The following is a 13,176-nucleotide window of genomic DNA, read 5'->3' as shown; positions in this document are numbered from 1 at the left end:
TATTAGTGAAAAATTGTGAAAGTCATGTTTTAACACCCTTAAACTTTACAATATGGAAGTAGATAAATTAAATATTTTTTTAACATTCAATTTTTGTTTTTTTTTTCGTTTGCTGTTATTGCTAAGGTTCTATGACGTATATTGTGCTCTATATATATGGTTCATTTAGAAATAAAATTTCTTATGTATAATCTTGACCCCGTGACATTTCCTGTTCGGGTTTAACCAAAACTTATTATTCTTAAATTTTCTTTTTTTCCTTTACTCTATTTTATGATTTTTTTTTTATTATTGTGTTTGGTAATCACCTGTTATTATGCATATTTTTACACTATATTGTATACACTTGTTAAAAATGAAGTTAATAAATTAAAAAAAAAAAAAAAAACAATATTTTTTTTTTGGCTTGTTTTCAATTTTGTTATTGTATTTTTGATTGTTTTTTACTAATACTCAAGTTTTTATATTGCATGCATAAAATGTATATAAAAAAATATATATGTATATATATATATATAAAAATACTAACCAACATTTTAACAAAAATAACATAAAAAAATTTAAAATCAAAAATTTCTACATCAAAATTTCAACATGAAAAAAAAAAAAAAATTTTTTTTTTATTTTACAAAATTTTCTTTTCATTTCTCAAATCCATCGACCCTATGAATTTCTTCTTTTTTTTTTTTATTTTTAATTTTTTAATTTATTTTATGTGTTGTTACCCTTGTCCAATTATATACTTTTTTTTTTTATTTAATTTTATTATCCTAAAAAAAAAATTATAATGTTTTTCAAAAAAAAAAAAAAAAATTTTAATTTAAATTTTTATTTTTTTTTTTTATTTTTAATAATAGAGCTACACTACCAATGTCAGATACCAAAGATATTTTATCACCTGATTATGTTTGCCCACATTCAGTAAGTAATAACGGTATAAGTCAACAAAATGGTAATAATGGTCAAAATGGAGGCGGTGGAGTTGGTGGCGGTATTGGCGGCCTTGGACAATATAATAATTGTAATAGCAATAATATTAATAGTAATAATATTAATAATGGAAGACATCATAATCATTTAAATTTTTCAACAACCCATACAACAACAACAACACCAACATCATTATCATCGCCATTAACATCATCATCATCATCATCAATGATAACAACAACAACTGGTGGTGGTGGTGGCGGCGGCGGCGGTGGTGGTGGTGGTATTATAACAACACCAATAACAGCATCATCACAACATTCAACAGTATCACCAACAAATATTGAAATGAGTAATGGTATTAGTAATGGTTTATTACGTGAAATTGATGGTGAAATAATATCAATATATGAAAATGATGTTGATTATATTGAAGCATTAACACCAACATCAACAACAACAACAACAACATCATCATTAAGAAATAATCAAAATAGAATTGGTGATGGTAATAATCATCATGGTCATCATCATCATCATCACCATCATCATCATCATCATAATAATGCACATTATAATACTGATGATAATAGAATTAATAATATTGAAGGTAATAATGATGGTAATAATATTGAAACATCAAATTCATTAACTACAATATCAGTTGTTAATGATGTCGGTGATAATGTTAGAAATTATAATAGAAGTAATAGTAGTGGTAATGATGTATGCAGCAGCAATAACTGTGATCATAGAACGGAACGTAGTCAGGTATGATAATTTATGACAAAATCGTCAAAATTAAACATTAATAAATTTATTTTTTAAAACAGAATGGAGTCGAAGATTCTCCACGAAGACATAGTTCAATGGACCAATTGATTGGTTTACTAAATGATATGGGTAAATCATCTAGAACAAGAAGTCTTAGTGACAGTGGTACACAAGATGATGGTTAGTAATTTTGAGTATTTCTTAAAAAAAAAAAATATTTAAAAAAATTTTTTTTTTTTATTTTAGAAAAAGAAGCTCAACCAGATTTATTAAATAATACACCCCCTGTGCCTCCGAAACGTTCCCATCGTCGAAGACATACTCCACCAAGACCAATATCAAATGGTTTACCACCAACACCAAAGGTACATATGGGTGCATGCTTTTCAAAAGTATTTAATGGTTGTCCATTAAGAGTACATTGTACAGCATCATGGATTCATCCAGAGACAAGGGATCAACATTTATTAATTGGAGCTGAAGAAGGAATATTTAATTTAAATATGAATGAATTACATGATGCTGTTATCGATCAATTATTTCCAAGACGAACAACATGGTTATATGTTATTAAAGATGTATTAATGAGTTTATCTGGAAAATCTTGTCAATTATATAGGCATGATTTAATAGCTTTACATTCAAAACAAACTCATCGTTTTTCATTACATATGAATAAAATACCAGAAAGACTAGTACCACGTAAATTTGCATTAACAACAAAAGTTCCAGATACAAAAGGTTGTACACAATGTTGTGTAACACGTAATCCATATAATGGTTATAAATATTTATGTGGTGCAACACCAGCTGGAATATTTTTAATGCAATGGTATGATCCATTAAATAAATTTATGTTATTAAAACAATGTGAATGGCCTGTATCAGCTGCAAATATTGGTGGTAATGTTGTACAAAATGGTGGACAAACACCAGTTTTTGAAATGATAATAACACCAGAATTAGAATATCCAATTGTATGTACGGGTGTTAGAAAAGCAAATAATGGTTGTCTTAAATTGGAATTAATAAATATGAATAGTGGTAATTTTTAACTATTTTAAAATACAATAATACTAAATTTGTTTTGTATTATATTGTAGGTGCAAGTTGGTTCCATTCAGAAGATTTAGATTATGAAGGCACTGCAACAATGGTACCTAGAAGAGAATTTATTAAAGTTGTTAAAGTTCATCAAATTGAAAAAGATGCAATTCTTGTATGTTATGGTGATAAAATTCAAATTGTTACATTACAAGGAAATCCAAAACAGCATAAGAAAATGTTATCACATTTAAATTTCGATTTTAATATTGACAGTATAGGTATGTAATTAATTTTGATATAAGAAAAATTAGCAACTGTACAATTTCATAAATAATTTTCATAATTTTTTATGGCCATTAATCAAACAAAAGATTTTGTGAAAAATTACATTTTCACTAAATTAATTTTTAAAATTTTTTTTTTTTTTACTTTTAGTTTGTTTACCAGATAGCGTTTTAGCATTCCATAGGCACGGCATGCAGGGCAAGTCACTTAGGAATGGAGAAATAACCCAAGAAATTAAAGATATGAGTCGAACTTATAAACTATTAGGATCTGATAAGTAATTAGATTTTATTATTTAAAATAAATTTATTATATAAATTTTTTTTTTATCTAATTTTAGGGTTGTAGCATTAGAAAGTCAAATTTTACGTTCTGGTACATTAGGTAGTGAAGAAGGTCATGATTTATATATTTTAGCTGGTCACGAAGCTAGTTATTAATTAATAGCAGATTTAAAATTAAAAAAAAACAAACTATTAAGAAAAATACAGCAAGGAAACGATTTCGTGTTTGTTTTTTCGTATTTTACTATATTATTTCCATGTATAAATTATAAATATGTTTAAAAAGAAAAATTTACATTTTACATAAAAATTTTCGTTTTAGTCTTAAATATTTTTTTTTCTTTTATTTTTTTTTTTTATTTTTATTTAATTAAACATTATAATTATTAAAAATTTAAAACAAAAAATTGATTAATTTAGGCAACTTTAATAAATTGTTAAAATAGGAACCAAAAAAAAACAAAAACAATTAATTAAAATAAAAACAAAAACCATTTAGTAACAAATTATAAAAACAAAAGAAAGAAACAAGCTAAAAATGTAAGAGAGAAAAAGAGATAACAGAATATTTAGAATTATTTTCATATAAAAACAGAAAAAAATTAACAAAAATTAAAATTAAAATTTAATTAAAATTAAAAAATGAGAAATACAAAAAATTCAATTTAGAGTTAGAGAAAAATTTCAATACAATTTACCTATTATAGTAAAACAAAATTAATAACAAAAAAAAAAAAATTGTAAAATTTATTATGGTAAAAAAAAAAGAGACAAATATATTTTTAAATTTATTTATTAAATAAAAAACAAAAAAAATGCTGCACATTATAGAAACTATCTAAAAAATAAAAGCATTCAAATTAATTAAATAAGCTTTGAAAATTTATTTTTAATTTTTGCTCAATTCTTAAATAGAACCGAAACATTACAAAAAACGAAAATAAAAAATTGAATGAAATTGATTGCATTTATTGTTAGTAACAAAAACAAAATAAAAAAAAAAAAAAAAAAACAAAAATTGGATTTGTAACGTAAGCCACCTACATTTTTTAAAAATGAAATTTCATGTTTAAAATTTAAAAAAAAAAAAACAAATTTCTTAAAAAAAATTTAAAAATAAACAAAAACAACATTTTGCAATCATAATTTGGCCTATTTTAGTAGCTCATTGTTATTAAAAAAAAAAAACAAAAATTTAATATTGAACACAAAAAAAAAAACAAAAAATAAAAAACAATTTTAAGTACCTTTTTAAAATCCATCGTAAACGCTTTATTGTTGATTTAAAATTGAATAAAACACAAATATTATAAAATTATTTTCAAATTATAAATTTATTTTTTAACAAATTATTATTAATAATAATAATTGTTAAAAATAATTAAATGATCCATTTGATTTTGTACGAAAAAGCAATTAAACATTTTGATAGTGTGAGCAGTAGGAATGTATTTTTTCTTTTAAATTATCATAGAGCTTACACAACCATAATTGTTATAACAATATTATATCGAAAATTTATTCTAATATCACAGAAAAGTCAAATTAAATTCAATAATATAATAAATAATTTTTATTTAAAATTATTAAATGATTAATATATTGGCCTTAATAATCATTTTGGAATTTATCAGCCCCTATTTTATTAATTTTCATAAATTATTTTATAAATATATAATTATGATAAAGTTACACAATAAATAATTTACTAAAATATTATTAAAGTTAATTTTGTTTTAAAAATTCAAAAATATTATTAGGACATATTTCGTATTCACATTTCGAAACTTGAATATTTTATTTATTTTATATTTATCTCTGTAATTCGAAAATAAATGATTATTTATTAAAATGCAAAATGAATTTTTTGTTCAAAAAAAAATTTTAACAATTTTTACAAATTTTTTATTAAAACTAATAAAATTATTAAAATAAACTTTTAAATTTTTTTTTGAAATTCAATTTTTTCATTTCGCATTATAACATTTTAATTTTGATTTAATTTCGGTAAATTTGTATAACAATATCAATTCTTATATATATTTTATAATACAATCAAATCAGTATTATTTTTTAATATTTCATAATTCTCCACACAATTAATATAATTTGTTTAAATTAAAAATAATATAATTTTTTTAAAATTTCAAACGAAATTTGATTGTAATTATTTTATTTTATATTACTGACCATAATTATTTTATTATGGTAAAACACTTTTCCCATTGTTTAATGGAAATTATTTTTTTTATTTTTTAATCTATTATTAAAATTAATTTTCCAATATTTATTTGGTTCAAAAATGTTAAATGTGTTTTTTGTATTACCATCATTTTTAATTTTACATATTTTTGTATTTAAATCTTTATTTATTATTTACATCCGTAATTTATTAAATTCGATAAAAATGTTTAGAAACACAAATATTAATAATGATTACAAGATGATTTTTCGCTTTTTTCCATTATATTAGAATGCAATTTTTTCAATAGCAAATTATAATAAATTTCTTTGTTTTTTTTTTTCAATTCAATTACAAAACAACAAAATAAACAGAAAAATAAACTATAGGCACAATATTACTATAGATCATTTAAAAATTCTAGTAAAACTCGCTTTCAATATCAGCATGAAATTTTTAAAATTAAAATTTTTCCAAAAAAAAAAACAAACAAATATAGACAGTAAATTAAAAAAATAGTATTAAAAAATAATTAAACCCGTCGTTTGCAAAATGTCTGATTCGATAATAATTATATTTATATGTAATAAATTTAAAAAAAAAAAAACAAATAAATCAATAATAATTGCACTTTAAAAAAAAATATATTTTTCATATATAAATAATTAAATAAAAACAAAAAATAAAGAAATTTCAAAGTCTATTTAATGAAAATTAAGTAAAAAACGAATAAAGCAACACAAAAAAAGAAAAAAATTATTTAAAAATTGTTTGTTAAAAAGAAAAAAAATTATAGAAACAAATTTACCACAAAATAAATTAAATAAAATAAATTGAAAAAACAAAAAAAAAGTTGAAACTATGTATCTAACTCAATTTGTAATTTATAAAAAAAAAAACATTAAAAAAAAAATGCAAAATAAAAAAAAAAAATTATACAAAATATTTAAGTAAAACGAGAAAAACAAAAATAGCAATTTAATAATTATTAGGAATTACAAGCATAGACAAATTATTTAAATTATAATTAAATAAAATAAAACAAAAAACAAAAAAAAAAGTAAAATACTAATAATTAAAATTCTAATTAAAAACTATAAAAGGATTGAGATTTCAATTTAAAAATCATTTTAGTCGCAAATATATAAGAGTTTTGAATTTTTTCAACCAAAATCTAATCAATTTTTCCTGATTTAAATGTATTTTCTTAATAAAATTTTTTAACAATATTTTCGTTATTAGAAAATCGGAAACTATAAACTATTAAAAATACACTAAATTCTTATTTTGTTTTTTTTTTTTAATATTATGGCAGCTATCGAATTTCTTTTATTGTATTGTACTTTTACTACACAATTTTCTTTAATATCATCTTCATATTTCTAATTCTATATTATGTTCATAAATATAACTAAATAATATTAAATATTATTATTAAAGAAAAATGTCTATTTTGAAATTTATTTTTCCATTTGTTAAAATTTAATTTTGTGAAATAGTTTTTTTTTTTTATTTTTAAAGAAATTTTAAAAAGATAATTAAGAAAATTAAATTTCTTTTATTAAAATTTTTCGATATTCAAATTCATTATATCGGAACACCATTATTTCGGAACAATTTCGGAACACAAATCACATATTCATAAATTTATTCAAAATCATAAATTGAATTTTGAATTATTTATTAATAATGGTGAACTAAATTACTACCATAATGGTAATACTATATTTTATTTACGTTAATCTACTAACAAAACTATATCGTATTTTAATTTCATTTAATAATATACACTTCCCAATTAAAAATATTTCTTTATTCGTTTTCTTTATATTATTTTTATTTTTATTGTATATTTTAAAAATATTTATTATTTACAAAAAAACTATTATCTATTTGCGGCTCAAAAGACTGAAATAAAATATCAATCCCCGAGGAAAAATAGAAAAAAAACAAAAACCTATAATACGAACAAAATTTAAAACAATTAAAAATCAAAAAAAAAAAAATATTAAATAAAAATTTTCAAATGTTAAAAAAAAAAAAAAAAAACAAAATATTTACTAAATTAAATTTAATAATAATTGCTAATAACGTTATTATAAGAATAACATTATAATAATAATATAAATATAAAATAAAAATATATAATATTAAAAATAAAAAATAATAATGTAATAAAATTGATAAATAAAAAATATAAATAAAATAATATAAACCACATATAATTAATTATTAATGATTTTAATAAAAATAATATAGTGAACAAAATGGAAATATAAAAAAAAAAGAAAAGAAAAAATATATGAAAAAAAAAAATAAACACATACATGATCACAAATTATGTAGTAATTATATATATATTTTCGTTTTAAAATGAGAAAATAATGAAGAAAAATAATTAATATTTAATGAGTGAGATATACACATATAATATGTATATATTAAAATATCTCAAAAGAATACAGAAAACAAAAGTTAAATTAAATGAAAAAAAAAAAAAAAAAATTAATAATTTTTTTTTGTTCTAGAATTAAAAAAAAAAAAATAAAATTATTTAAAATAATTTCATTTTTATTTTAAATTTTTACAATAAATTATCTAGTTTGTTTATTATATAAAAAAAAAAAAAGAAAAATATATTTTAATTTTATTAATTTGTATAAATAAATAACTTTAAAAATTTAAATTATAATTGTATTTTTTTTTTATTACCTTTTAAAATATTGACAGATTCCATTGCAATTACATACGTATTTTTTTTTTTTGTTTAACAAGCCATTTAAATATAACAAATTCTTCCATTTCAGCTAAGAAAATATAACAAATATGCGGTTGAAAATATTGAGTGCCGAATTTTGACAAGAAGAGATTTTATTTTTTTTTATATTTAGTTGCAATTGAACTCTTACTGCAATTGAATCGAAGAACGTAGTGGAATTAAATTTTCAACTGAGAAGAATATAAAATTCTGAGTGCCGAATTTTGACAAGAAGAGATTTTATTTTTTTTTATTTAGTACTCTTATTGCAATTGAATCCAAGAACATAGTGAAATTAAATTTTCAAAATGAGAAGAATCTTGTTAATATTGTGTTTCCCGTGTTTTCTTCTAAAAAATATACAAACCTTTAATAAACATTCAATCATTTTTGTTTTGAAAGATAACAATTTTTTATTTGATATATTGATGAAAATGTCATACGTGTTCCGTACTATCAAAACCAAAAAAAAAAAAAATTGAATTATCAAATTTGTGGAAGACGAACTCAGCCGGTACCTCCCGTAAAATTAAACGTATAAAGAAATTCGAATAAAATAAAGAACGAATATAACAATTAATTGTTAATATTGTTCATAGCTTTTAGATTTAAATTTTTATAATGTCAAAATGATTGTAGTTGTATTAAGAATTTCACATTTTTATATTTTTAGCTTTATATTTGAAGAAAACCTGTGTAACTAATATCAATTGATTGTTATGGAAAAAGAAATGGAATTAAAAAATTTTTGAAAGACGGAAAATCCAGAATTGAAGACAGCTTGTTAATTCCATTTTATAGTCTAGAATGAATGGTTAATATCGATATTCTTGAATCATTTTATTTCAGATTTAAGTAATATTCAAATTTTGTTTTGTCACTAAAAATTTAATATTATATTAGAAATTTAATATAAAATAAAAAAACGAATGTATTGTTTTTATTATTAATTTTTATATATTTTGGATTATTTTTTGTTTTTTTATTTTTTTTTCAATTTTTTTACAAACTATTACAATATTTATTATTAGTTGATTTTTTTTTTTTTATTCCGCTCACGGTCTTTGTTTTTTTCTCCTTTTTTTTTTTTTTTTAATTTAATTTTTTACAATAATTATTTAAATTATTTTCTTGTTACATTACTACTATGATAATTATATTATTTGCTTATATTAAGCAAAATTAAAATTTTTGAAAAAACAAAAAATAAATTCAAAAAAATTAATATTCATTTTATTTTGATATTAAAATAAATTCATAAAATTAATTAATTACTATTTATTTTCATGTTTATATTTCGAATGATTATATAATTTATATATTATAATGTAGATATATTCACGTAAGATTAAAATTAGGTTTTATTATTTTATGTAATATAATATATATATATTTATATAATATTAACACAAAAATATTTAATCGATTTATAATTGTCTGTATATAATAATAATTGTAAATATAATAATAATGAATAATTTCTCATTACGAAATTTACAATAATCATATTTTATTTTAAATAATATATATTTTTTTATGTGTAAGATATACATAGATTTTATTTATTCAAGAATTAAATTTATAATTATCTTATTTTTTTTTTTGTATAGTCTTTATTGGCATTATATAATAAATATATAAATTCTATACAAAATCGGTGGACATAAAATAATTAATATGAATTTTAAGAAAAAAAATTATCAATATTCAAGTAAGAAATAAAAATTAATTTAATAAAAATTAATTAATAATTAAATAGATCAAACAAATTATATATATTAAAAAATTTTCCAATTTTAAAAATACTTACTTTAAATTCATTGCAAAAAATTTGTTCATAGATTAATTTCAGAATTAATTAAAAATAAAATTTAAAATTTAATTATTATTTTAAAATAAATAAACATTCAAATAAATTAATTTAAAGTAATTTTATTGCAATTATTTTAGAAATTATTTGTAGAAATGTATTAATTAAATATTTATTGCAATTTTTTATCGAAATATATATTAAATATTTTGAAATTATAATGAAAATATAAAAATTTAAATAAATTTAAATAATGTACATAATGTAAATTATTGAAATTCATTACATATTATTTAAAATCTATTATATAAAATTTATTTTGTATATAGAGAAATATTGTAATAATTTAAATTTTGCATTTAAATTGTATTAATAAATTGTAATTGAATAAATTAGAATTCAAGTCCAATTTTATGTTTCAATACAAGAATTCACTTATTTTATGCAATGAAATAATAAGTTAATTAAATATTAATTTGGAAAATATATAGATTAATTAATAGAATAAATAAATAAATAGAAATAAATAATAGAATAGAGATATTTTAGAATTAATATGTTTATTTTTCACTTTTTCAATAGGAGAATGTAATAAATTCATTTAAATTAAAAATTTAAAATCAATTTTATGGTTATTTCTAAAATATATGAAATTTTCAAAATTTCAAAAAATTTTATTCCTGTTTAATTAATTATTTAAATATAATAATAATAATATGTACATATACATTTATTTATAAGTCTATATTTTTTGTTTTTGTAACTAATTTTAATTTTTTCTTCTCTTTTCTTTTACCAAAATATGTTTTGTTTTTTTTTTCTTATTTTATTTAATTTTTTTTTTTTCTTGTAAACTTTATTTTTTTTTGTATTGTAGAATTTTTAATGTTAAATTTTGCAAAAATACAAATTTTCTATTTTACATTTTTATTAATTTTAATTTTTTTTTTTTTTTTATAAAGTATATAATTTTTAAATTTTGTTTTTTGTTTTTCTGCATTTGTATAATTTTTTTTTTATTTTATTTTTTAAATTTTAATTGAATTGAATTTTTTATTTATAGTTCTTTAATATTTTTTTATTTCTGTTTAAATAAACCAAACCGTTTTCATTATTTATTTTTATATATTTTTGTTATTTTTGTTTTGTTGTGTCTTGAATTCTATATGATTGAGGTAGTCTTAAATGTTTCTGTTTTGTTTAAATTTTTTAAATGTTTTTTTACCATCTTTTTAATAATTTTGTTTTTTTTTAGAAGTAAAAATTTTTTGTATAGTTTAAATTATGCGTAAAATATTTGCTGTTTTCTTTGTTGTTTTTTTTATACATTTAATAGATTTAAAATATTTTTTTTTTTAAATTAATTGTTTTTTTTTTCGGTTTCTATTTTACATTAAAATTTATTATTTGATATTCAAAATATTACTTCTCTATGTGCGTTAGCTTTAATTACTAGTAGAATTCACTGAAAAAAATAAAAAAAAAAACAGAAAATAAATGTAAAAATAATAAATATTAAAATAAAATTAAAATTTTAATAAAAAAAAAAATTATAAATTTTCAGAAATGAAATTAAACAGAAATTTTTAAGGTTTTTCTTTAAGACTAAAATACATACTTGTTTAGTTTAACCAGTTTGACAAATTGTATCGGACAAAATACGATTTAATTTTATGAATTGTGTAGTGGTAAATTCTTAAACGTCAAATTTTACAAAATCTGAGTTGTCTGAGTTTACGGATACTCTACTACGTTTTTACTCTCAGTCAAAGTTTAAATTCTTAAACGTTTAAAAAAAGTCAATTAAGCGTCAAAATTGTAGATTTTTTTTTTTTACATGCAGACAGTCTGACGTAGTAATCATTACGTTAATCATTACGTTAAAAATAATATAAAAAATATTTTTATTGTTAATTTTTAATATGTAAGTATAAAATTATTTTAAATCTAAAAAAAAATTTTTTTTTGTTTTGACGTTTACGGATGATCAAAATTCAAAGTCAATTACGGGTAAAACGTTTACTAGATTTCTGTCCGTAAAAGTTTTAGTTTCAGGCAGTTTGCAGACTAAAATCAAAATTTTGACGTTAAAGAATTTGCGGTAGTACTTACTATAATTTTTTTTTTAAATTTTATAATTAAAGTTACAATTCAAAAGGTGGCAAAATTCAAAGTTATTTAATTATTGGGTTTTAAATTTAAAATTTTTGATAGAAGGTCTTAATAAATGGTCTTGATAAAAGGTCTATTTTGTTAAAAACCAAATAAATTTTTTTGATTATAAATTTTAATTATTTTTTTTTTTTGCTGCTCTTAATTTTGTTTTAATTTTAAGAAAATTATTTTTAAAATTTAAAGAAATTCAAATTTTTTTATTGTAACTACACTATTATTATACAGTTATATATTCTGATCTGGTACTATAAATCTTATATAGTAGTCTCAATAATTACATTGTCTCGTCATTAGATTTCAATTAAATTTATTCTAATACAATTTAAAATTTATAAATGTAATATTGAAATTTTAAATAAAATATTGAATTTTAATATTAATTAAAATGTTAAAATTTTGAAGAGTGATTTAATGATGAAATTTTTCAAAAGAAATGAGAATCAATTCAAGATACAAATGTCAGACCCACAGAATTTTTAATTGTAATCGTCCGAAAATAATAACGAAAAACTCTTCAAAATTGTATTCAAAAATAATACTATGAGTAGTAGTCCGTACAAAATAATTATACAAAATAAAAATTAGAAAAATTTGTAAAATAACACAGAGCTAATTCTAATTACCTAATAATAATAATATAAGAAAATAATAAAATTAAAAAAATAAAAAGAAAAGAAAAACAAACAAATTTTAAATTAATTAAAAAATTGGATTTTATTTCATTACAAAAAAAAAAAAATTTTTAAAATTATTTATTAATATATTTTTGTTTTTTTTGTTTTTTGTTTTTTTTTTGTATATTTTTATTTTCTTACATATGATATTTTTTTTGTTTTTGTTTTTCTTATAAATTATTATATAAATTTTTTTACTTTACTACTGAACACTTATATACATTGTCAAATATATTTTTTAATTTTATTTTATTTTT

General features: G+C 18.4%; 1 protein-coding gene across 9 annotated transcripts in view; it reads left to right on the top strand.

Moving 5' to 3' along the window:
- Positions 1–4,241, top strand: part of LOC129613370 (mitogen-activated protein kinase kinase kinase kinase 5) — a 43,921-nt gene extending 39,680 nt beyond the window's left edge. For 6 of the 9 annotated variants that reach the window (XM_055527390.1, XM_055527388.1, XM_055527387.1 and 3 more), the window contains 7 exons: positions 858–1,021; positions 1,238–1,701; positions 1,764–1,884; positions 1,951–2,748; positions 2,808–3,029; positions 3,187–3,313; positions 3,377–4,241. In XM_055527390.1, coding sequence (XP_055383365.1) covers positions 858–1,021; positions 1,238–1,701; positions 1,764–1,884; positions 1,951–2,748; positions 2,808–3,029; positions 3,187–3,313; positions 3,377–3,476 — 1,996 coding nt within the window. In that variant the 3' untranslated portion in view covers positions 3,477–4,241. The remainder of the gene's footprint in view (positions 1–857; positions 1,022–1,237; positions 1,702–1,763; positions 1,885–1,950; positions 2,749–2,807; positions 3,030–3,186; positions 3,314–3,376) is intronic. The other 3 variants (XM_055527386.1, XM_055527391.1, XM_055527383.1) reach the window with 3 other exon arrangements.
- Positions 4,242–13,176: the final 8,935 nt, after the last annotated feature.

Source organism: Condylostylus longicornis, unplaced genomic scaffold (genome assembly GCF_029603195.1).
Source record: "Condylostylus longicornis isolate FDR11 unplaced genomic scaffold, ASM2960319v2 ptg000083l, whole genome shotgun sequence".
Classification (NCBI taxonomy): Eukaryota; Metazoa; Arthropoda; class Insecta; order Diptera; family Dolichopodidae; genus Condylostylus; species Condylostylus longicornis.
This window is presented reverse-complemented; position numbering and strand designations above follow the sequence as displayed.